The following is a 25,868-nucleotide window of genomic DNA, read 5'->3' on the forward strand; positions in this document are numbered from 1 at the left end:
AGCCATTTGTTGCAATTAATGTTAAGTTCAGGGTAATAACCATAAGTCGTGTTATATATATGTTCATGTTTTTTCTTGTATTTTCTAATATGCGAAGCAGAAGTTCATCTTTTACCGGACCATTTTTGCCAGACCTGCATTGCATTGAAACGAGTTTTTTCTTTGACAGACAGACGAACTATATACGATGGTTTACAAAGCCACGTTCTATCTTCTTCGTTCTTTTGCGATGCTACCGTAATTCTACCTAGAGCATGTACCTGGCGAATGTATTCATTTCAGCAGTTACTTCAAAATCGACTTCACTTTCATTTTAAAGTGCCAAACGGTGAAAAATAAGTAGTTTATCCATTGGAATGTGAGATGCAACGGAACTGTAACCGAAAGGCCAGACAGATTAAACGTTGTCTAAGCGCATCCTATATGCGAGTGGTTAATTGGTGCATGCATATACGCGAATTAGACTCGTTCATAAATTGAAGCAATTATGTTATTCCTGACCCTTCAGTATCCAGAGAGGTTACTGCTGAGTCGTCTCGGACGTTCTTCGTATCTATTAGCTCTGCTGACGACTTACATCGGCGAGTCTCAATTTCTTGGCACATTTTCAACACTACCGCGGCGTACATCTTCAACACTGTTGTTTACGCGGTATTCATCTCCTGCCAGCTAGCTCGAGCTCATTCGCCAACTCACCAACAGCTTTTGCCATGTTATTGAATGTCCGTATTACCGCAAGGACCTATAGATAACCTGGTATTTCAGAAAATTATCAATGAAAGGCTTTAGTTTTCCAGTCTAAACTGAGTGTCAGGTGTCCTGATTCCAAATGTATCACCATCTTGTTATATATTTTCTACAAAAACCGAAGTCAGAGTTCTTAGAACTGACGCTTCTTCATAGAACGATGAACTTGAACGTTACTTTTGAATCTATTTTCGGTCATTAGATCTTGACAGACAAATATCCAGTTTGAAGTCGGTCCATTATTGAAATATGCCAACAAAGCGTCTTGTCGAGCTTTTTGCGAACAAATGCGAACAGAACGTCTGCAGTTGCAACAAATCGGCGAAGATCAAATGATGAAAACCCGTTTTAATCTAATTGGATGCCAACAGACGCAACTGTCATTTTGTCTTTTTTTGAATTTTTCCTAGAATTGGAATAATCTGGGTTGCCCTTTCATCGGTTTGTTGGTTATTACATCGACGTATTCACGCATAATTTCTGAATTAAAAGGTTGGGGGAGGGGAAGGGGACGTTCGACATTGTGAACCTAATCAAGTCAGGTCTTTTTTATTTGTCCGTCGCGTCATATTCGAGTCGGGTGCTTTAAAAATTCATGGAAGGATTAGAGAAATATTTCAACAGACACGAGTTGAACGTCGCTCGAATCTGACTAAGGCAAAGAATTACTATTGATTATTGTAACATCCAAGTTTAAATATTGTTATGTTTTCTTTTTTTTGGTGTCTGTGCGTACATTTGTAAGTACGCTTTATTTAATCTGATATATGTTGTATTATATCAAGAACAATAAAGTGTCGAATTTAATTGATAAAATAATTCTAACTGAAAAGTCAGACACTCGCTTACATGCGTAGATAGTTTAGTTAAAAGTGTCTGGCGGGGAAAAGACACAGAGTAAAAACAAACTCGTCATCGAAAATAGAAATAGAAAAAAAGGTAATCTTTCCCTGAACTTATTGATTATGCACGATATTTTTGTGATTAACTCGTTACAAAGCGACTTGTTGTTCCGATGAACGGCGGCCGGCTCGTCTCGCGAGTGCTGGCTCCTGTTACATTTATCTCGTTTCAAACTCATCGTTTCTACTGCTTCCATTTCTACCGCATTCGCTATTAAAAGACTGAGAGCAGTTCAAATCAGGTCTGCTTGATCGCGCAACACCACCTGCGCACGCGTATACCGCTTAGTGCGCAACGTATCAATCTCTTTTTTGAATAGATACTCCTCCTTTACAATCTAACCCTTCACACCACCGATGCATCAACGCCTTCACATTATATGTGCGCTGAAAAAAAATACTGAACGGTTAAGTCCGTTTTTTACTCAATTACGCAACGCTCTGAATAAATAGATCACATAATTCACTCACATTTTTCGAAGACGGTTTATCCGAGTTTTTTCCGCGAGAAGAAATCTTGAAAATTGCCACGAAATACACGTAAAACAGACATTACTACAGACATTACGCGCGGTTGGTCGAAATAGAATTTGAACCGAAAAAAGCTGACTTCTAATTACGATAATTACGAATTGTAATTAAACGCTCGGTTTCGAGCCTCAGGCGGCACCAATCGGCCTTCACCGACAACACTGAGAGAGAAGTATCGGCCTCATTGATTTCGTCGTCGTAATTATTTGACGGCGTTCTTCCAATCTGACTGAATTTATGGGCAAAAGCTGCGTCTCCAAAGACACAAAAAGCAATTACGCATATAGTCTGTGAAACGTCCGTACGACAGAACGAGCGTGGTTATAACGAATAGGTCGCCTGAGCCAGATTTTCGTATTTGTCTTGTATGGTTGCGACGGGAGCTGTAAAAACTGTAATTCGGTTTGATCGATGCGCGTAAAACGAACATATCTGATCGGCTGTGACTCTCGAGTACCCGTTGGTAAAGGATAAACGACGAAGCATCTGTTGTTGCCTCGAATCGACGATACGGCTCGAAATATTAAAAAGAACGATGTGATAAAAATCCACTATTTACAGATTAAAAGAATTAAAGCCGATGGTTTATTGAATCAAAAATATATCGAGCTCACCCTAGAGATCATCGTCAGGTGTTGATTGTGGCTATTCTAACATTAAAAAGAGGTTTTCTGAATTTGGGATTGACACGTCTGTCCCGTTTCGAAACCTACTTTTCCAATACAGCGTCGATCATCGAACATCGATTCCCCGATCTATCGAGTGCTGAGTCTACAATTCAGCGATGAGACGGATTTTAATAGTAGCATTGATTGATTGGATCTCTGATTAGAGAAGACAATTAAACTAATTGGTAGCAATCGAAGCGCATTAATTACTATGCAATTGACATTTTGTCGACGCACGGCGACATCGTCATGATAGAGGTTCGGGTCTTGAAAAAAAGAAAACAAGAAGCCAACATTCTTTTGTACGAAATTATCTCAAATCTTGCTATTTTCAATATCACGCTATCTATGTATCTATAGTGCATATTATAAAACTCTCTTTAACACTGAGAACATGAGATTGCATTGAGACTGAAAAATGACAAATCAAATCATCTAAACCATTACCGTCCGACAATCTATGATATTTAAGAAATTAGTTCATTTCTGTTCAGACAGATTCTCATGTTCGTCCGCAATATTTTGCAAATGTCAACTGTTGAACAAATTTCCTGTTTGTAAGACAAGAATAAACGCAGGTTCGCCAGGGTAATAATATTCCAGACGAGGTTACTTTCAATCTATTTAGCAATGTCATCCGTAATTGAATGACACGATTTGGCATTTTCGAAAAAGCAATACATGTGTGTACATGCCTTGGTTCCGACGTATAGGATTAAGTAAAAGATATTGCTATCTATTTTCCATCTTTTTCTTTGACCACGAAAAAAAATCTTTGCACGAACGAATATCACCGACCAGAAATTCATATATAATTAAATGAAGGGATCACATTTTTCTGTGTTATATATGTATATATGTTCAGTTATGTTAGTATTGTATGCTAGAAATGTAATTTTTAACTCTACGTGAATTCGCATCAACGAACGGTTATGTCAGACCGTTTGAAAAGAATATAAGTATGTCCCGGGATCGGTTTTACATCATTCTTTGATATGATGTTATTCTTGTGTTCCTGGAAGTTGGATAAGGTAGAAAAGAACGCCGTTTATAAATATTTATTCTTTGCCTGTCATCACCGCAACCTCCGAACACTAACTATGTTGGAACCGTTTTTCTCTCTTGATGGATGTGAAAGAGTGAATGCAATTTTTCAGTTGGTTTATTACCGTTGATTATTCACGATGTTATACACCACTTCAGTTTACATTCTCTTCGCTTTCTCGCTGGCAAATAATTCCGATTAGTCTAGAATGTTTTCACAAAGAGATAACAAAAATGTCTTATATCCAAAATGTCTAATGTTACCATTCAATTGGCGGTATTGCGTGTATACTTTCAAATATCAACATTATGTATCAACTACAACGAAGCCATTCCGAATGTGTTCTATGTCGAATATATCTATGATAATAATCTTTGCAAAATATTCGGCCGGTTCAAATGTACTTCCGTAAAGGTATTTCATTACTAGATAAACTTCCTCTTTTTTTTCTGATGATTAAGCAACTCGAATTTTATAATGTGTTACTTGGGGGTATCTTTTTTTTACAAAATATTTGTTACTAACATCTGATCGTTTTTTTTTGGAATTTTGTTTCGTGCGGATTTATTTGTTAAGCGTACTGAAAAAACTATTCTCTTTCCTATGAAGAATGTTTTTCCTCAAGATGAAGAGATGAAGTGAAATAGAAAAAAGGATATGTTGATGCTGTTGGAATTGAATGCGATTTAACTTAAAGCAATAAATTAATGATCAGTGCTGTAGCTGATTTCTATTGTAAAGGTTTGCCATTTTTGTTGGAATATATATCTTTATAGACGCTGCTGTCATAATTGGAAGTTAATATCACATCTTTTTCGTCGTCGCTGTCGTACCAAATAGTGTACATACTTAATATCAATTACGAAACTATTCTCATAAAAATTTCATCAAGAAACGCGATATTGAAAGCGAGTATATTAAAGCGAAGATGTCTATCTAACATTATATATATAAGTCATAAGAACGCATATCATATATAGAAGGACACATAATGGCTGACGTTCAATACACGAGAAGTCAATACGCTTTTAGACTTGAATATATATGAAGTAGTTTGATATTAAGTGTTTAAGTGCTAGACATCCGATAACTGGCGGTCTTCATTTAAAATCCTACTCGAAAACTGATGAACGTTCGAAGCAATTATACACGCGAGTCCCTCACTATCGAACCGTCTTCGTGCGAACATTGAACGCTGCCACCATCTCCTCCGAATGATAATAGCGCTTTCATGGACCCAAATAAAATACGATCTCCATCAAATGACAGAAACTTGTCTGGCCCCTGGCCCCGTCCTTGTCTAGGATGCCAGCGGCGCGTACGTAAATTCATTATAGGTTAGTAAACACAGCTCTACGTGGTAGGGTGGTCCTGTATCTCAAAACATAAATAACAAATTATGTTTATATCCAGTTGTGTTGTTCTTTCTAACGAGGTACGAGATACGCACTTTGCAAGGTCTAAGGCAAGGTTCTTTCGGGCTTACCTGTAACTTCTTGTCGCAGGCAATTCCTGGAGCTATGAGGTTCTATTTGCGCATCATTGGAGGAATCATTTGTTCGTTCGCTAAGTTTACTGATTGATTGATTGATTGATTGATTGATTGATTTTATTTTCATAGAACATAGTTTAGTATAATAATTTATCTTACAAAATACCACAATGAACTATGAACTATGAAGGACTCGTCCTGAGCCTGAAGGCTGTAGCTCTGAACAGAGTGGACGAGCTCCGGTGACTATGAAATGGATGATGATGACAAAGCTCATCAAAAACTTTACTGTCATAGGATTGGTCTTCATTCTTCATACAGCTAGTAACTGTATATTCCGGCTTTGTGTATCTGTTGTATTACTGAGTCTAAGGGCTCCAATTCGTCCCCTTCCCCTAATTACGTTAATCACCGATTTCGTTGCAGGCATGTACGTACGTACGCTAACCCGGCGTCTCTTACGTTTACGACAAGCATTTTACTGGTGTAAACTAGCGCCGCGGGAGTACGACAGTCTGACTAATTACATAGTCGAGCAGTGTGATTGAGCCGTTTATCCCTAGTCTTACAGTCGTATAGTCGTGTAATAATTCGCCTTACCAAAAGACGAAACACGAAACATGGAATTTTGTACCTTCAACGATTTTGGTTTGATGCTATTTGGATCAGGGGTTGCGAAATGAAGCGATATCCATACGTTTAGTTCCAGAGTTCTTATAACCTAGTATTTTGTCTTGCTGACGCTGGCCGGTATGAAAATCATAGGATCTTTTACTATTCATAGTAACGCATTAATAGGAAAAATGCACGCATTTGACCAATAGCAAAACATGATTAATATCTTGTCGTCTCTCGACAGGATATACATGTACATATAAACGACTGTTATCTCTGGTAGAAAACGAAAATTTCATATAAACATTCACAATATTTACGGAGCCTTTCGGGGCTTCGTGCGTCTTCGTACGTCACCACGAGAATTGACTGTGGCCCGAGGATTGAATCCCGCGGTAATTGGAACTGTCGATTTCGATAAGGATCCGATACGAAGAGATGAATAAACATAACGTCAGTATCATGTTTATGATCAAGTGCTGCAGACAAGACCCCGCGGACGAGACTTCAAAAATGTACAGCGACTTTGACATAATACTGTTCGATGAGTCCTTCAAGTGCGACGGACTCGTTTATACATCGGGGACTCGGACTCGGACCGCCGAGAAAAACTTACATCGAATGGACGGTTCCGACCGTGAATGGTGCATCCGATGTTTGGTCATTATTATGCGACCTCGGGTCTCGATATGAAACCCAACGATCCGCGATCAAGTAAAAATCGTATCGTATCGTATCGTATCGTATCGTATCGTATCGTATCGTACCGTACCGTACCGTACCGTACCGTACCGTACCGTACCGTACCGTACCGTACCGTACCGTACCGTACCGTACCGTACCGTACCGTACCGTACCGTACCGTACCGTACCGTACCGTACCGTACCGTACCGTACCGTACCGTACCGTACCGTACCGTACCGTACCGTACCGTACCGTACCGTATCAGTACCGTACCGTACCGTACCGTACCGTACCGTATCGTATCGTATCGTATCGTATCGTATCAAAAAGCATCAATGATTTCTATAACATTTGCCGAACGTTGCTTCCAATCTATTGCTGTATCTACGTAGAACTCTTTTGATTCGGAGAGATTTGGAAAATTGATGATCTCTGAACACATTTTAAATCAGTCTGACACTCATCTGCTTTCCCTGTTAAGTGTAATGTACTGTGCGCAATTTGACTAACGCCCAAAAAGTGCTGGTGAACATTTTTTTCAAGCGAAACCGACACTTTATAAATCTACGGATTATTATCATTATCAATAGGTTTTCTGCTGATCAGATCGTTAAGAGAAGCTGGACTTTCGAACCGGGTGCACAAAGCCGAGAACGAATGCGTTTGTGCGCGCGAGTGTCTTTCATACTGTAAGAGATCATTGCCAAATTGCAATAAATGATTGATGCTCGCAAACGATGGGCAGACGATCAGTGCTGTAGTACAGATTTCAGATTAAGAAAATGAGATTTTAGCTGTCTGTTTTATGCAGCTCCAGGCCTTGTATCGATCCGGACGATGCTACAGTCGGAATTGTATTCTCTATTTGTGCTTATTCTTCGCAGTCTTTCTTTGATTTATGACGTTTCGCCATTGGCGTCTCTAAGAGAAAGAAAGGCAAATTTACAGTCGGTATCAGCTATCTAACATAGCCGTAAACTTAGCTCGTTAACATTGAACACCAGAATCGATGACCGACCCAATGGATGAGTTTAGGCCACCTGTGTCTCATAGTCGCTGATCGTCTGCGATCACTTCCACGAACTATCTTCACTATCTCAAGAAACAGATCTCCAGATTCACTAAATCGTCGCTTGCTTCCTGCACATTTCTTTTTATTTTTATCTAGCATCGGAGACTTGAGGGAAGCAACGTTCAGCGGGAAAATGCTGCGGAGTAACAAGCAGGTTCGAGTCCTGGGCTCAGTTCCACAGTTATGACATAAGTCAAAAAGTGGTCTTGAATCTTAAGACTGGTCTTCAGTTGTTAGATTAGCTATAAAAGGTATCAGACTGGTTTTAAGTCTAAGCCGTATAACTGAGCGAACCGGCACCTGCTGGCTGCTTACAGCGTGCGACTAACGCTTTAAGACCGTCCCGTCGTGGGGGGTTAAATGAACGAACCGAAAGGGTTAGTCTCGGCAAACGAAGATACGAACGACGAAAAGAAAAACAAGCAAGATATTAATCAAACTATTGACATGGCCGTTTGATTTCAATTCACCTCCTGTACGTTAATCATCTTCACATATCCTCAGTTAACTTTTCTTGGTTATTTGTCGAATAAACACTATACTCCGTGTAAACTGTAGATAAATGAAGAAATCCCACACTTCGAATTTAAAATTATACGATTAAATTTATTCTTACGAAAACACAACGTTTCGGCTGTTGACTAACAGCCATCGTGAGGTGGAATGATTCCATTGATGATGGCTGTTAGTCAACAGCCGAAACGTTGTGGTTTCGTAAGAATAAATTTAATCGTATAATTTTAAATTCGAAGTGCGGGATTTCTTCATTTTTCTTGGTTATATTGTATCGAACAATCTTGGACTGGATACGTAAGGAATAAGGAAGGGAATGAACGTAGCCTTATTCATGTACTTTAGACGTGGCCTCTCTTCGTTACTTCATTGAAGAAACGTTTCATCATTCATATTCATCCTTCGTAAGAACACCTATCAATGCAACGCGACTTCAAAGTCGGACAGAAAATGAGAAATATCATCAACGAAGAGCTCTTACATTTGCTTACACGAGGCTATGACGTCACGAACGTTATAACGTGACAGCAAACTCGTAAATACCCGGCTCGTTTACTTTCCGATGGCAATTTAAACGCGACAGAGTGATGGTTCTGGGAAAATTAATTCCAACGTGAAGTAACATGTCCTCGAAACGAACATAATGAAATCAAGGGTATTGAAATTTGAATTGTCCGCAGATATATCAAATTTTCTGCCCGATTTTGTATCAATTAAAGCTTGGCAGGTAACATTGTTACAATTGAAATATGGGTTCTTAGGCGAGCCTAAATTTCCAGGGTATCTTAATATTGAGGAACCTTGTTGTGTCCCCGTATGCTAACCGCTATGAGTACGAAATTGATATCGAGAACGTAGAAAATCGGTTGCGTAAATCGATTTTCATTTATAATCGAAGATATTCTGAGGCAGGTTATCGACCTCTAAATGGCTTCTGTTCGGCGGTAAGCTCTGAATTAAAATTTCTCTCTTCTCGACATATTGCATTATTATCAAACGTCCACACAAATATAATGTCTTCAAACGGGAATCAGTGTGACTAACATATCCCACGGGAGGTCGGATTTCCAGTAATCGCTATATTCGAGGCATCGGCTGCCCTGGATCTTGATTCTGCTTTAAGTCAAATTGAAATCTATCTCCCATTGGAACATACTTCAGAATAAAGCCCATTAACGTATCGATGTACTGACAAAGCATTGCGAACTCTCGAAACCGCCAGCTAACGGTTCCAGAATTCTCATTTAGTTTGTTCAAAATGAAAAATAGAGTTCACCTTGGTGCAAAAGTATTTTTTTGAAGAAATGATTACTAGCTATGTTTGCATGTTTTCATGGCAGAAGTATTTATCACATGACACACCTATTTAATTCGCCGAATGACCTACAAGTGTTCTAGAATAACCCAACATTTTCGAAACTTCCAACGAAAAGTTTGACGACGAAAATGAAGGTGTTTGAACTCGTAAACAGAGATTAAACTCAGCGTGTTCAGACTCAGTTTCCAGGTCCCGGATATAGGGTTATCTTAATCAGTTATAACATATCCCGGGACGTTTTCAATCGGCTTAAAAGATAAGAATTGTATAATGCTATTCTAGGCCACTTCAAACCCGGCTGATACCGGGGAATCTGGCCTGATAATAAGCGAACCGTTTGGCATTATTCGATGGTTGGTTGATTTAGGAGGCCGACTTGTAGCGGCGGGTGATTGCTCGCTTCGCCGATGACCTTTACCGAATCGGTTAAGTTTAAGCGCATTAATACTGAACCACGCGCAAAATAATCTGCCGACGATCAGGAAAAAATTACCGAAAAAAGAACGTCGAGTCTACGCACTTGATAAAGCTTTTTGTTCCGCAAAAAGTGCCGTATAGTTCAAGTGAATCGGCGCGCTAAGATGCTAACTGTATAAAGATATCTCTTGTCACTAGCGGGAGAAGTTAGCCGGAATCCGTGGAATTATTCTTTAGAAAATCGACGCTGTAATTTCATTCGAACTTGATTTCATTCAATAAACTTGAATAACGAGCCTTTCAGTTTGTACTGTTATCTCGATCTGTAACAGCATTCCGCTTATCTCGACTTGGCGAACGAAGTTACATTCAACTCGCGCCGTTTACCAGTTATTTCTCACGTCAAGGCTGATTGTTGAACGAGACATTCCTGAACTCGATCTAATGTAATCTTTCGTTCGTTTAATCACGGTTAAATCCTCGTGTCAGTCGTCTGAATTATCTGATCCTGTCGGCGCGCGTGGGCGTTCAGTTCACGTTACACAAAGCGTCGGGACAAAATACTCGACTTAGGCGTCTTCCCTTAAACCGATCGACATTAACGAAAAATTCAAGCGCTTTGTCGGTCTCGATTATGGTCTTACCTCCCTTTCTTAAGGATGCCGAGGATTTAATTCTCCCGATGAGAAATATCGCCGCTAATTTACGTAGGTTGCGATGCAGCGACGTTCTTAGATTGTGACAGATTCTCTTTAGATTCTGACAGATTCTCTTTCCTGTAATCGATCCTTGTGAGATCTCTTGATTTTCTTGTGACGCTCGTCCGGGGAGTTGCTCTGGGACGAATGGTCGCTGAATGTAACGTTCTTCCGAATGGACACACCGAAAAAGGGGGTCCGTTATCTTGAGAAATCTTTTCTCTAATTTATTAATACTTGATTGCGTAATACATTCAATACATTTTACCTACAGTATTCGCTAAAGTCTGTACAAGCACTGCTGTGAAAGAATAAATGCGATGTACCACACGTCTGATGGGAGGTATATACACAAGTGTCGATACTTGATACCGACGATAAAAGATAAAAAAACTGTTCTCAGAACAACGTGCTTCTTGTAAAAGCGAGAATAATTGGCCTCTAACGAATAGAGGAATATCGCACCGTAGCCCATCAATTCAGTGTTAGATAATCGTAATCTCGACGATATGCAGCCGGTGTAACGAAATTTCCCTATCCTTATCTCCCTCTCCCTCCGTAAGGTGAAAGTTGGTGCAAATTACCTGTAGAATGTGTAGCTATTTCGACTTGTATAACATAACCGTAAACAGTTCTATGCATACCGATAAGGAGTGTCGTCGTTTCAGTATGTGACTAACTTTTCTGTCGGCTTAAACTTTCCCCGTGTGGTCGTTGGCGCATGGCGTCACAACAAGCTTCAAACCTGCTCTTCCCCATTCGTACCTCGTGGTACGAACATTAAACATCGAATAGTTATCGCCCAGTATGCTATGGCTGCCTGAATACTTGATATGTCTTACCCAGGTAAGACACAAGGACTTCAGTTAATGGAAGCCGTTTGAAAATAGCTCGCATTGTATCCAACTTTCCCCGAACTGATTTCGAAAACGGATCAAGTTGGCGGAAATCAATCGGTCGGTAAAGGTACAGGTCAGGTATTCATTCTTGCTAAGTACATCGGCAAGCTTGTAATCTTCAGTTTTAGTTAACGGTCTTTTCAAATTCTTTCATAGCAAAAGTTTTACGACTGTAAAAAAGAATTTTTTATGTTTCGATAAGAAAATAAGGAAAACTATTTTTCTGGTGGCTGCATGGTCTGCAACAGCTGGATGACATTCACTGACTCAGAACTACGTGAAAATAAAGAGTGATACTCAATTAACCGAATATTGGCGAAGTTTCCTGTGAACAGAAATTGTGAATTTCGTTTCATCACCTGTTAATTAACTCAATAGAAAGGAATATTAATAGTAGAGAATGAATAGAAAGGATGAATCATAGTTCGCCACAGAGTTGGACACACACGTAGCGTTCATTCCCTAGTGTTCGTATAAACTAGTTTATTAAAGTTTGTCTGTGTATGTGAAAACATATTTGTTTTTAAAAAGAGTCACACGCAGCTTGTCGGATTCGAATTCAATTGAATCACTGCTAATGGTACGGCCGCGTCGCATTCACTCGCTCGTGTTCAGAGTGGCTACATTTCCAGCGTCATAGCGGAAATTCTGTTCGAAGAAGTTAAAACCTTTACCAGCCGAAGCGCGGGTATTCGGTTCATGCTTACTTTACGCGACATAGGCGTTATCTTGTACGCCCACTCTTGGTAATTAGGGGCGACCGGGTTGACTAACACCTGATACTTCCTAACTGGCTTCTTAACACTCGGCGAAGAGACGCTTGTATTTTCAAATTTGTCTGATCAGTCGTCTCTCCTAAATCTCATTTCTACGGGTTTACGTCGCCCACGTTGCTATTTTATGAGTATAACGGAGCCAATTTGCGGTAGTGAACAAGAGCTACCCTGGAATCGGTGTTCATTTTACTTCTCAAACTGAAGAGAATTTCCGATTTCGAAACATGCTATTTTCCTCAAGTCCCTGGCAGTGATTTGAAAGAATCTTATTGAAACTACGTAGACTCGAATTAAAACACGGAGCGTCTGCAGCAGTTATGTCGTCATAATCTGCTCAATTTAAACAACGTATGGATGGTTTAATATTTAATGCACAGTTGATGAATGAAGACGATATTTCGAGACGACAACATGAAAAAAAAATCCAGCCAGATACAAAACCAACTTCGAGAGGAAATTATATAATCACGCCACCGATGCTTTCGTCTTTATAATAATTGCGGATTTTTGCATAAGCTTTTTACTTGATATCTCAATTTACTTATTCCGTTCACGTTTTTGTAACACCAGGGGTCAGTTCAATAGACTTGGCTTAGACTTAACACCAGTCTAAGAGCATGTTAGTTCTAAAGCCAATCTAACAATTTAAGACTAGTCTAAGAGCATGTTAGTTCTAAAGCCAATCTAACAATTTAAGACCAGTCTAAGACCATGTTAGTTCTATAGCCAATCTAACAACGTGAGACCTTAAATTGGTCTTAAGTCTAAGCCATGACTATGGAACTGGGCCCAGGTGACGTAGGTGTCAGGGTCACGTATTACATAATCGTTTCAAAAACACGTTTCTGAATTTGAAATTCAGTCTCATCTCGATTCAACGGAGATGCCTATCATCTTCTTCAAGTGTTCTCCTATAAATGGACTGATTCTAAATTATGTTAAAAACACCATTGTCTTTGCGCTAGCATTTCCGGCGTTCTAATGATGTTATTTATATACATCCTAATTATCAAGTTTGCCTGTTGTTTTTTATCTTTGTAGCCGCGGCGCCTCAGGTTCGGCCGATGGATGACATCATAGCAGTTGAAGGTGATACAGTTAAAATACAGTGTCGGGTGAAAGGCAACCCGAAACCTGTGGTCCGGTGGTCCAAAGACGGGCGACGTTATAAAAAACGCCGAGGAGTGCGGATACGACGAAATAGGTAATGACGTGTAGGCCCACCACCCAAACAACGTTATCCTGCTGCGGTAAACGCATTTCAATGTATCGCCGTTTACAAAGACGCCTTCACCTGGCGATAAGGATCGCCGAAATTACATCAAAACCAAAACATAACTGAGCGAATATCTATGTCCGAAACGCCTTCTCTCATTTTCTTAAACTTTAACCCACTATCGATACATCAGATAAACGAGTAACGAAAATTCGACTTCAAACGGCTGTAGCGGATGTATTGTTATGTGAAGTGTCTATTTACAAGTGCTACTTAGTCCGTTACTCTACGAGGATGTGTCCCAGGGACGTATTATATTCATAGTATTTCGTCTTTTTTTTCTAGGCGAGGTTCAACTATACGTATTCGCAGAGTAAGAATTCAAGATGCTGGGGCATATACTTGTACAGCTACTAATATTATGGGCGATGTTCGCCAAAATTTGTACCTAGCAGGTATGTATTTTCCTCGATTAGCTGGCGGACATTTTAATAAATGTTTTTCACTACTTAAAACGCCAAGATATTGTTTTTGGGAAATATATTTGTGGCACGGTCACATATTCCTGGCATTGTCCGTAGAGCGGAGTTACTTCACCAAAGACGCGTCGTTTCTAATTCGATACTATTTCTTATCGGTCGGATAGAAACGACTGTCAGACCGTTAAGTCTGCGGGAATAGGATTGAAGTAATTTCATAGCCGATAGAGGGCGATCGAGCTGCTTCTATTTCCAAGCCAAACGTTGTTAGATATTTGTCTAAGTCCAACAATCGTTGTCTACACGCATTCTTTCTGATCGCAGGTCTTATTATACACGTCGCACAAACTATTGTTCTCAAAGTTCATTGAGTTTATTGCGAAAGCGCGTCACAGCGCTAGAGCAAATTAAGATGGACTCCTGGTTTTGACCAACACCACCACCTGGCGGGTATTTGACCGAATTGCCGAAAGACGTTCAGAGTTCCCGAATGACTATTTGAAACCTATCGATTAATAAACAACTTCAAAAATCTAGAATTCCGTGAATCCTATTGTTCTGGGAAATTATTCGAAAGCAAATCGACCTGTCGCAGGAATGATCTTTTAGAGCTTACCGTTGTTCTTTTTACAGTGAACCGTCGCTCGTTTGATTTTCAAATAACTGCTCTGTCCACCACTGTACCGGTGATAACGGCGCGAGGTACAAAATATTAAAAACATGTTGTCACCATTTATATTTATCATGTATAGCTACTTCACAGCAGCGCCGCCTATATACATTATAGCAGCTATACTAAAGCATAATCAGTAGTGAAATAGTTTAGAACTAGTTTATGTATTTATAAACTGTGTTGTCAATATTTGTTGTCGCGTTTCATTTAAGTTACGTGTTATATACGTACTTTTTTTAATTTATCGACTGTTTCAACTTTTTCGAAGTCCATAAATCCGATGTCTTTTGTCTATTACTGGCTGATTAATTCTCTGCACGTTTCATCTTCTGGGTTACTAATTAGGTTAAAATATAGATATTTGATATTCTTCTCATTTTCGAGATGAAAATCTAGAAATATACGTTTCCCGGTCCGTTTCCCAGGAAATTTGAAAGCTCCAGGAAAATACATCAAATGAATCATTTGCTTTGGACACTACCGTACGAATTCAAAATAATTTTGAGTTACTTTGTGAAAAAAAACTTTTAAATGTTAAGCGGTTCCCTACGAGATTCAGGCAATCTTATAGCTTTTAGTTTAGAGCCAGACCAGATATGATATGTATATCGTGAATTAGCTTCTTTCAACTTTCTAAATGAAAAATCTTCGCAGCAAATACGTTTATACATTTACGCAAATGTCGATGTATTTTTTAGTGTGACATCCGAAGTTGTTTTTGTAGTGAATGGCTATATCTCATATATATTAATCAGTGAAGTTGGGAAAATTGATCCCCGTTCGCTAAAAAAGAATATGTTATTTCGAAAATTCTTTTGTATTTTCTAACAACCGGTATAAGCATGTATACATATTGAATGTTATCCTATTGTGTTTTTATGACGACAAACGCGTCATCCAAGTTCTCGGAATGCGAATACGCCGAGAATATTTGATTATCAAAATCATTGAGAGGACTAGCCCTTCAGAATACGCCCACTCGTACGAGACGTCGTGCTAAATCGGACCGGATTTTCTAATTCGCAGACAACAAAAATGAAAAGTCGGCCGTTTAGAATATCATCCAGGCTCGTCGTGCGACTTAGCTATATGATATATCTATTGGTAACCGGTTCGTTGCCATGCCAACCGCCTTTAACCGTATTTGTTTCTGTAGTTTCCTAATCTGTGCGCATGCAACTTTTGAAATATTACTTATATGTACTTCGATTTCGTAATTGCAGTTGAAACGAAATTTAATGGTGCTAGCAACCCCACTACCCCCTCACAGTCAGTAGTTACAACAGTGCCTCGGACCACTCCAAAACCCACAAAATGTAAGTATATGCATTCACCGAGGTAAAGAAAGTCTTCTTTCATAAGAATTCTGTATCAAATTACCCACTAGTCAGTATCGAATGGCGAGCAGATCTGTTTTTTAGGTTCATATAGTCCACTGTCTCGTCCATCGTCCGTGAAACTTTCCGCGTATTTCTTATTCAGTTTGTTACTTGCACTCGATAAGCGGTTCGATGTACTATGAACGGATTTAAAGTTGCCCACGCGTTTGTTATTATTTGTTATTAAGTTTCAAGCGGATGTTATTTCTCCGGATATGAATATATGATGAATTAATTAATTATTAGCTGAACGAAGTCGCGGTGAAAACAAAACACGATTAAAAAAAAAAAATCAATTACTCTAGTTTTATTGAGATTCTGGTGTCCAAAACTTAAGATTCCCCAGTGCGATTTAATGGTGATTCTGATGACAATAGGCGTCCTCGGACGAGAGGATCGCTCATCAAAAATATCATTACAAATCGAACAAGTGAAATATTCAACACCAGAAATTGTATTAAATTTGAAGTAAAAACGATTGATTCTATATAGTTAAAGAAGAAAATAATTTGAACTTTTAAACCGTTACTCTACTTTTTATTAACCTCGCTGAACTTGTACGGATATCATGACGAGAGGAAGGACGTTGATCGTAATCATTAATAAAGATGAAGGTGTTGCCTTTTTGAATGAATCAGTTCAGATTTCATGGTAACGAAACAACCGATCGTTTTCCGCTGCGCGCGCACCTTACCGGTGATATAATATATATGTGCGTTTCCTCTTGGCCTTACTCGTCAACCAGATACAGACGCGTTTGTCATTATAACACTTTAACACTTGTCACCGCGATTTAGTTGAAATCCACAGAGGATTTGTCGCATTGATTTTGACACGTTGCACACGTTATACCTGCTTTGAATTTCGGAATTTATATCTAATGAAAACTTTGCTGCTGCGCACTTCTGACGTCTAGCCATTTGAAGTGACTTTCTCGCTGCCGTCATTTCTGTTTACTGTCGAAATTCACGTCGCATTTAGCCACCGCACGTCAATCGCAATGGCCAAAGCCACGTATTATAACTGGAACGTTCTCGACGCAATCAAAGGAATTCCGAAGGATGTTAAAAACAAAATAAAAGGTGAGAAACATCAATTACGGATGGAAATTGAGTAAATGTCGAGTAAATGCGCGAAGAACTTGAAATAGAATATATTGACAGTCTTAATTCTCTTTGATGAACTCACGATTTTTTTCTTTTTGCTAATAACATTTAAAAACATAAGATAATTAAAATTAACGTAGCAATGATTTAATCTGAAGGGGGCTTATTCAAATTATACCCAGTGACGTAAACCCGAAATAGAATTCGTTGCTTCGACATAAATTCTGTTATACTGTTTGATGGTACAGTGCGTACATCGTCACGTATTAAGACATCAACCTAATCCACGGCGGATTCTAATTGTACTTGTAAATCGATGCAGCCTTCGACATCTAACACTCCGTAATCAGGCACCAAATGTCTCGATATATTCGATGCACGAATGTACGATTCTGTTGACATTGAATTAAACTGCTCGTGAACTGAGGCTAAACTTTGCATTTGCGATGATAGATTTAGAATAATGACCCCATGGATAGTTAAGGTAATTTGGCTAATTTGCAAAGAACCTTCCTCGTTCTCTCAGTTGTAGTACTTCTAACGGAATAACTGCAGGCCATCTGCGATATATATTACTAGTTTCGGTCTCTATGAGCGAAACTGTATTATGCCTTTGTGTTGGACGATATAAATGGGTGGGAGTGCCAAGATGGCGATGTTTCGTGTGATCGTTCTGAGACTGGTATAAAAAGAAAGAAAGATCGATCTGGACTCTTCTCCTCGTGTGGTTTATCGCCGTACAGGGATTGGCGCGTGGTGTGTCGGATTCACAGAGATATTGACGTTCCGACTAGACCATAAGTGCAATTCTGTTTTCAATCAATTTCATTTTAACGCATTACTCTATAGTGCACGACGGTCACAAAATTACTCCAACTATATGTCATCATTTTTCAGGATATTGAAAATTAATTGAATTCCAAATTTCTGATGAAAACTTCCTCCGTGAATCTTTGAGTTATTAGTCTTATTTAATTGGAAATATTAATCTTTCATTGCTGAAACCTGACGAAGTCCTGATGCAAAGAGTTTTTCGAGCCCTCTAACAGTCAGTTCTTTCTAGACAAACGTTCAAAATAAATGAACCTTCTTTGCCCTCTCTGTTGTTTTTCAAATGCGAACAATGATCGTCAACCTTGATCATCTTCTGCGAGATTCAACAAAGATTAAAGGATGCTCAGAAAAAGATGTTTACAGTATAAATCGTTTCACCAACCGCAGCTTATGGAGCGAATAATTGATCTTGCTCCACCGAAGGAGTTTTTTACTCGAATGATTCAAGTATCTGAAAATTGAAACGCGGGTAAACGAATTTTTCAACCTGGAAATCTTGCAAGGCCTCTAACGCGGTTGGATTCGGGAATACATCACCTGAACGCTTCAGGCCTGGAAAGTGATTCTCCCACGATATGGGTTAAAGACCGTATGGTAATTCACATTAACCAGATCAATTTGTGTCTTGTATCTAGTCCAATATACTCATCACAGGTACTGGCTGCTGATGTGTGATCGCGTGTCCAGAAACATTATCAGTGAACGAATTAATCGAATCGGGAGAAGACGACGATTATTTGTTTCATTTGTGTCATGAATTCTGAATTAGAGCGGTCATCCCCGGAATGATAATATCCCCCCGTCGTGTTCGTGATTTCGTCAACGACGAACGTTGAATTAATTGGCGAATTTAACCCAGACTATGCTCTCATCTACGAATGTATATTATTAACCGATGGGTTCTTTCGGTGTAATGGCATAAACTATCACGCGCGACCGATCCAATATGGCGTTCAGCTGGTTCGATCATTATCATCGTCAGACGGCGTGGAATACGATCACTTATGACCCGAGCTCTCCTTGAACACACGTATCCGCTTAAGTATCCACCGCCTAAAAGCTCGTCATTTCAAAACACGAGTGATTGCATATATTCGATAATTCATTCGTACAATTAAAAACGCTTACATTTCACCGCCACCGAACCGTGGTCGCGCGCAGTAATGTGCATGCGTTCTGGGCATATCGAGTATCCTCATTCTATACTTTCCAAGCCTGCCGTATCATTAGTGCTGAAAATACGAGACCCATTGATCATTGTGGTACTTCATTTCCGTTCAAAGGAAACCAAGTCAGGATGTTGTGCTAAAAATCGGATCAGTCCCCATGGCGATACTGTCATTAGTTATGCTGGTTTTCGAAATACGGCGAATACATAATTAACATAATTAGTTTTTTATCTGACACTAGAGGGCACTGAGTGCACTTTTTCTGCACGGGTAATGTTACTTCGACAAAGGAAAGTACTGATTCTCCTCTGTAACTGGTGTTGGGCGGCTAATGGTCGGTTGACATTGTTTACGACGAGCGCCCCCTCGCGACCGGAATTAGCAATATGAGACTTCCTTATATCGACTCAGCTCGCGTGGTCCGTGTTATCTGAGTACAGTGAATTGACGAACAACAGCATACTAGATCAGCCTAATATAACAAAACCATCGCCGTTCTTGTGCGAATACGTAATTCATTAAGCAGAAACGTCTCTGTCTTGGTCGGTTTACTATACGGGTGTCTAGACATAAGATGATATCCACGAAAATAATTAAAAACAATTCAAAATGATTCATAGCGCACGAATGAGAAAAGAACGATGCGACGATATCAAACGTGAGGCTATTCATTCCATAAAACGATACAGATCAGATACTCACTGATAATGTTTACAATAGGAATTGCATCTAATTCCTAAGGTTTCTTTAATTGAGGGGGGTGAATCCACGTAACACGAGATGATTTTCAATGGTCGAAAAAACAAAGGTTAACAATGTCCAGAGATAATCTGTTTCAAACGTTGATTTTCTTTTTTTTCAAAATTTCAGCTGCTGTTCAAAATTCTACCGTAAAACCTACGGGGCATTATTATCCTTGTGAAAAACAGACGTATTGTCTCAACGGAGGCACGTGTATCTATATTCCAGCCATTAAAGCCAGTTTTTGCAAGTAAGTGTAAAATGAATTGATTTAGATCATAACATTATTTTATATACTATGTAATTTTCATCTACGATAAGCGTCCATTGTGTCTATATGTAGCTGTACATGTATATTATACATATATATTAAGTCAAAACATTAAGAGCTCCATTATTTTGCCGTATGGAACTATTCGACAGGAAACTCTAAGTTCTAAGGAAGTTCTAAGATAAGATTCTAAGATCCTCGTAAAAACGATAGAATTCATTCGATTACACCAGACCGTTAGAGGTTCATTGTAATCATTTCATTCATATACGCGATACATGTTTATAATGATAGCACAGTTTTGACGTGAAAACAAAAAAAAACTACTTTCCTGGTTTTAAGCCCGAATCGATTTCGAAGACGATTAGGAAACGTTAAGGTTCTCGATAGTGGACTATTCATATTTACGACATCTGCGGCCCGTTCCAAATCGGGGCTTACGTCCAAAAGTGGTCTTAAAATCATAAGATTTATCTTAAGTTGTTAGATTGGCTATATAACTATAAGATGGTCTTAGGTCTGAGCTATGGATATGGAACCGGCCTATAATTCGTATAAACTGTATCTACCTAGTTTAAGGCACCTCTACTATTCAGAACACGGCTGTAGCCTAAACACGAAAAGAACAAATTGAAATTTCATCGATCCTCGAAAATCTAACTATTGAAACGCGTGAACAGGGGAGATATTTTCTTGATTCATATATATACTGGGGCACATCACATAATCGTTGCCAACAACGTAAATCTATATAAATCATCGCCGAGCGACAATGTTGTTAACACTTGGGAATTGTAAGACTAATGTGAGAAGTAAGATGAATGGCATCTCTGACGGTTCTGAACCGTGTTCTCATCAATATATCACTATATTCCGTACATTCATCACGGGAATTTGATTTGAATACGCGTCGAATAGAACCTCGCAGCGCTGTATGATTAAATGTGCGGTTTAATGTAAGAATGCTGACATTTCAGCGCACCTTAAAATTGGGAATGGTCTTTTCCGTGGTGCGCGTTGTAATCGAGATTTTCATCCGTAACACTAATATCAATTTACGAATTGACATTACAGCTTAATGAAATGTAGCGAAACCGGTTTTCGATAGTTTGCGGTCGATGTACACCGCCAATCCATTCACTCAACATCACGTATGAAATACAATTGAAGTTGGTTCATAAAAAAATATTTCTAGAAATTCGATCTCACATTACCGAACAGCGAGTCAAACAAAAATGTCAAATTTGATGCCAAACTTCGAAAACAATCGCGAGTAGTTCTGTGTCTTTTGATGCTTTTACCAGGAAAGAAGTTTTCTCTCGTTTTCAATGCAGTCCAGTCTGGAAATATTCCTTTAGAAAAAATAATACGATATCCAGGTTGTGAAAGGTTTAAGGCTTATTAAAGCCCGACGCACACGACAGACAGAACACGGAAAAACGGATTCAAACGTGTTAGATTTCGGAAACATTGTTTTCTCGAAAGAAATGTTTCTCATTTCATAACAAGGAGAAACATTCCGTCTCCTGTGTCCGCGTTTCGGTGTGTCGTGTGCGAGGTGTGCGTTGGGCTTTATCTGAAAGGATAATAACGATAATGTCTTTCGTTGTGCAACATCAAAAATTTCAAAACGACAATGAATTTTTGGTTACATAATATATGAATTACTATAAGGTCAACATAGAGATCGGCTCACACCGTGTCCCAAAACAGCAAAATTCCGAATACAACAAAGTTTCCATTTAGCTGATTTTACGACGTCAGATGAGCCAGTCTCTGAGGACCATGATAAATCTGCTATCATAAGCTAATAAATTTAACACACGACCACGCGCACTTATTTTTGTGTATGTAAAAAATCTATCCGTTCGACGTATCCGTATCGTGTTGGTAAGTTACGGGGGACGTCATTTACTCGTGTAGACGTAGCAAACACTGTAGATTATTATTATTATACCAAAACGTATACGTTTTTAATGTATCTCATATTATGTCGTAATCACTTTTTGTACTTTCGTTTACCGAGCGTAGCCAGCATGTTACAAATAATGATCGCACAGCAAACGTTTGATAATGAATTAGTTTCAATAATACATAATTCTATTCGGGTATAACGATTGTGAATTTACCTCTGGAAAAATACTATCGATGTTTGCTGTAGATCATTTTGTTCGTGTTGGATCGAGATCTCGGGCGAGGCAAGATATAACGAAAATACTGGCTATGCTTTCGATTGTTTCATTTCATAATGAATATGTGTTGCAGGTGTCCTTCAAAATACGCCGGTATGCGTTGTCAGGAAATAAATGAGCCCTTCCCAACTTTCTTTCCTAAACTTGATGGCGACGACAGTATGTATCAGAACTTACCACAGTGTGTCATGCTACCTACAACCCTCGTTTATATAACCAGCGGTGGCTCGCGAAACGACAGAACGCATTTTGTGTCGCACTACGTTGAATTAAAATACACGGATCGGATTATTCAAAAGATGAATAGAATTGATCATCAACGAGAGATTCGTTGTGGTTTCTGGCGCATCTCATCTGTAAAAGATAAAAACGCGTAGTACGCTATCGTGTTTGCCGTTTCGTGCTTGATCGCCCTTATATAACTAACATATATAACACTAACGTCGAGTCTGAGACAATACGTGGCACGTGGCTAGGGTAGATTATTTTCTTACATCAATGGCATCGATTCTGCTGCTCATGGCCACCGAAGTTTCTATACTCTACGTTTTATATTAGAATCATGTTCCTACACATCAGAATCTTTATGCATGTTCTCGGCATGTTATTATTACATTACCCATCTAAACTCAATCACGAAGAGCTGATCATCCGAAATCTAAAATCCCGTTCCAATACTTATCTTACGTATAGAAAACAAACAGTTTGATTAAGTTTTGTTTTGTTGACTGACATCTTATTTTTTGAATAGCGGATTTTATTTAACTTTAGACCGTATTCAGTACTGACAGAAGATATGCAGTTAATGATAGTTTTGCTATTAGTCAGATGTATTTGCCTCAAAATAGGATTAAGTGCTAAAAAGTCACATACCAAATGGGAAAGAAAATACACGTACGGCACTTTGCTTTGAATATATATGAATTTCAGATTTCAAATACATGAACTTGATCATGCATGAAATCTCTTGATTAGGAGCATGATCCTACTTTCACGTATGATATATTACCCATGGCCAGCCTTGGACATCGTGATAAATTTCAGAAGAAAATGGCTTTGTATTACACGGTGTCCGTGGCTAGCCGCTTTTATCTTAATCTGAATATGATTATAACTGGCGCTTGAATAATGTATAACCATGCTTATCTACCAATAGGTGCCCGAAGGAGTTTACAGGAAATCGATGCCAAACTAAAGACATTTTTACTCTCTTAAGAAAAATGAAGAGTATGTATATACAAATCTCGCTTCTCTGCATGCCCGCATGGTCCCACGAATTATGATCATATATATGTGTGTTCTATAAAGTTACGTAGTGTCAAATGCTCGAACAGTACGCGGTCAAAACAACCAGCCAGACTATTAGAAGTTGGGTTTAGATTGGAAGTTCAGCCTGTTCTTATCGATATATATTAAGGCTTTGTTGATAGGCGGGATGCAATAAGCTCGGATCTATTGTCCGTTACAAAAATCTTTTTCTTGCGATTCCATGATAGACGACAGCGGTGGAAGCTTAAACCGCTCCTCATTTTATCAATAAAAACAAGAAACTCCTACGTTTTCGATGTAGATAATGATTACACGGATCTTATTCTAATTCGTTCTAATACAGCGCCAGACATGGACACGTTGACGTATGTCTGTACAATTTTACCAGCTATCTGCAAGAATGAGGTAAATGTCAACATTATCAGGCGAAAGAACCTTCACGTATTTATGTTACACATATATTGGAAAAGATATAAACCCACGCGATACTGGGAATTCTATATGATTCTCTAAAAGAAAATATAAAAACGATTTAGATTGATAAATAATTCATCACTTCTGCCGAACTTTTTTCTATTCCCGATGGCGTGGACCTATCCTAGCCTCTTTAAACCCCTTGTAAGAACATCTTATGCTGTCTGGTACATATCTATTTTATTGAATATCGTAAACGCAACTTGCATACAGATGCATCATCATGTCTCCTCCTGACATTAACATTTTTTGTCATCTTCTTGTTTCTTCTTCTTGCCTGATCCACAACTCGGATTTCGCCAGTTTTATTGCGTAGAAAAAAATCGTGCGCTCATAAACAAATTTTTGTAGAACGAATGGGTTTCTACAAGCCGTTGTCTAACCCAAGCATCATTTGCGTTTATATAGCTGGTATACGTCTCGCAACTTTTTGAGCATTTCACTCGTACATTTCTTTATGTTATTTCGCATATCATATATTATACCATATTATATCTATCTATCTTTCTACAGTAAGTATATTGTGTCAGAAAAAGTTACCTTTGGAATAAAGGGGGATAAAGCCATAATGACGTCACTTATAGCTTTGCCAGGAAACTGAATCGTTTTAAAACAATTCCGCTTTCTGGCAATTCAAAACACAGAGCATTTCCCACGACTAAATCATTTTCTGTATATCTACGTGGCAACTAAAATTGACGAGAGAAAATGCTGCGAGTCATTTTGTTATCGTTTTACTCGTGAATATTCTTCACGAATTTCAGATGTTCCTGTCAAATTTCCACAAATAGATAACTTCTATCACGAGTGTGTACTTATGTTTTAGTCCTACCTCAGTTGTGCTTGAATGTCTTACCGCACAAAATGGATCTAATGAAAAATAAAATGTCGTTTTAAAACAGTAACTAACTAACGAACCAGACGTGTGCGAAGCTTCTCGATTGTAATCTAATTCAATGCTCGATTAATCGTTTTTTTTAATTTTTTTTTTTAATTTGGTTCCAATTGGGCCATTACTTTTCAACTAACAACAATAATTTGATTTACAAAATATCTGAACGATTCGTCAATCTGTTATTATCAATAGTATAAGTGGCCGATGTTTATAACACAAGTTAGGCGCGTAAGTCACTTACTGTTATGTGATTATTTTTGACTTATTAGTAGTGAATACGGTGACGTGGGGTGGCCCCGAGAAGGACACACGATTTTGTCGTTGACACTTTGAGGTTACGTTTTTAGCGCTTGTGTACCCATTACGTAAATGATATCTACGTCATGCGATCGACCTAGTTTACTTCATTTAGATGATAGGATCAAGTATCAAAACTCCGTTTTCGGTTTTGTCCCCGTAATCCCACATCGTCAGTCATATGATATGCATAACCTTTGCGGTGTAAGAAAATGTTGGATGGTATTGAACTGGGTCTCGAGTTTCGTTCGGAAATGTCAGCGATACAGAGTAACCCGAACCAGGAAACACCACTTCGGTTTCCTGGTTATAAATAAAAATGATTAAATAATTCACATTCAAGTTCTGGAATTTATCCTAACTTCAGCAAAATGTTAGTTTCGCAAAAATAGATTCGAATCGCTATCGACAAAAATCGCATAATTCTGTATTTGGTTTCGAGTGACCATTCGCGTCTATTTTGTTCTCAATAGAAATGATATGAACTCCAGTGCA

At 38.8% G+C, this 25,868-nt stretch overlaps 1 protein-coding gene across 3 annotated transcripts in view; it reads left to right on the forward strand.

The window, feature by feature from the left end:
- Positions 1-25,868, forward strand: part of LOC141903692 (uncharacterized) — a 55,598-nt gene that overhangs the window by 23,118 nt on the left and 6,612 nt on the right. The window contains exons 2-7 of one of the 3 annotated variants that reach the window (XM_074791927.1): positions 13,420-13,582; positions 13,940-14,049; positions 14,707-14,775; positions 15,970-16,062; positions 20,105-20,225; positions 22,512-22,597. In XM_074791927.1, the coding sequence (XP_074648028.1) occupies positions 13,420-13,582; positions 13,940-14,049; positions 14,707-14,775; positions 15,970-16,062; positions 20,105-20,225; positions 22,512-22,597 (642 nt within the window). Of the gene's footprint in view, positions 1-13,419; positions 13,583-13,939; positions 14,050-14,706; positions 14,776-15,969; positions 16,063-20,104; positions 20,226-22,511; positions 22,598-23,594; positions 23,666-25,868 lie in introns of all 3 variants that reach the window. The other 2 variants (XM_074791928.1, XM_074791929.1) reach the window with 2 other exon arrangements.

The sequence above is a fragment of the Tubulanus polymorphus genome, chromosome 4 (assembly GCF_964204645.1).
Source record: "Tubulanus polymorphus chromosome 4, tnTubPoly1.2, whole genome shotgun sequence".
NCBI classification, from domain to species: Eukaryota; Metazoa; Nemertea; class Palaeonemertea; order Tubulaniformes; family Tubulanidae; genus Tubulanus; species Tubulanus polymorphus.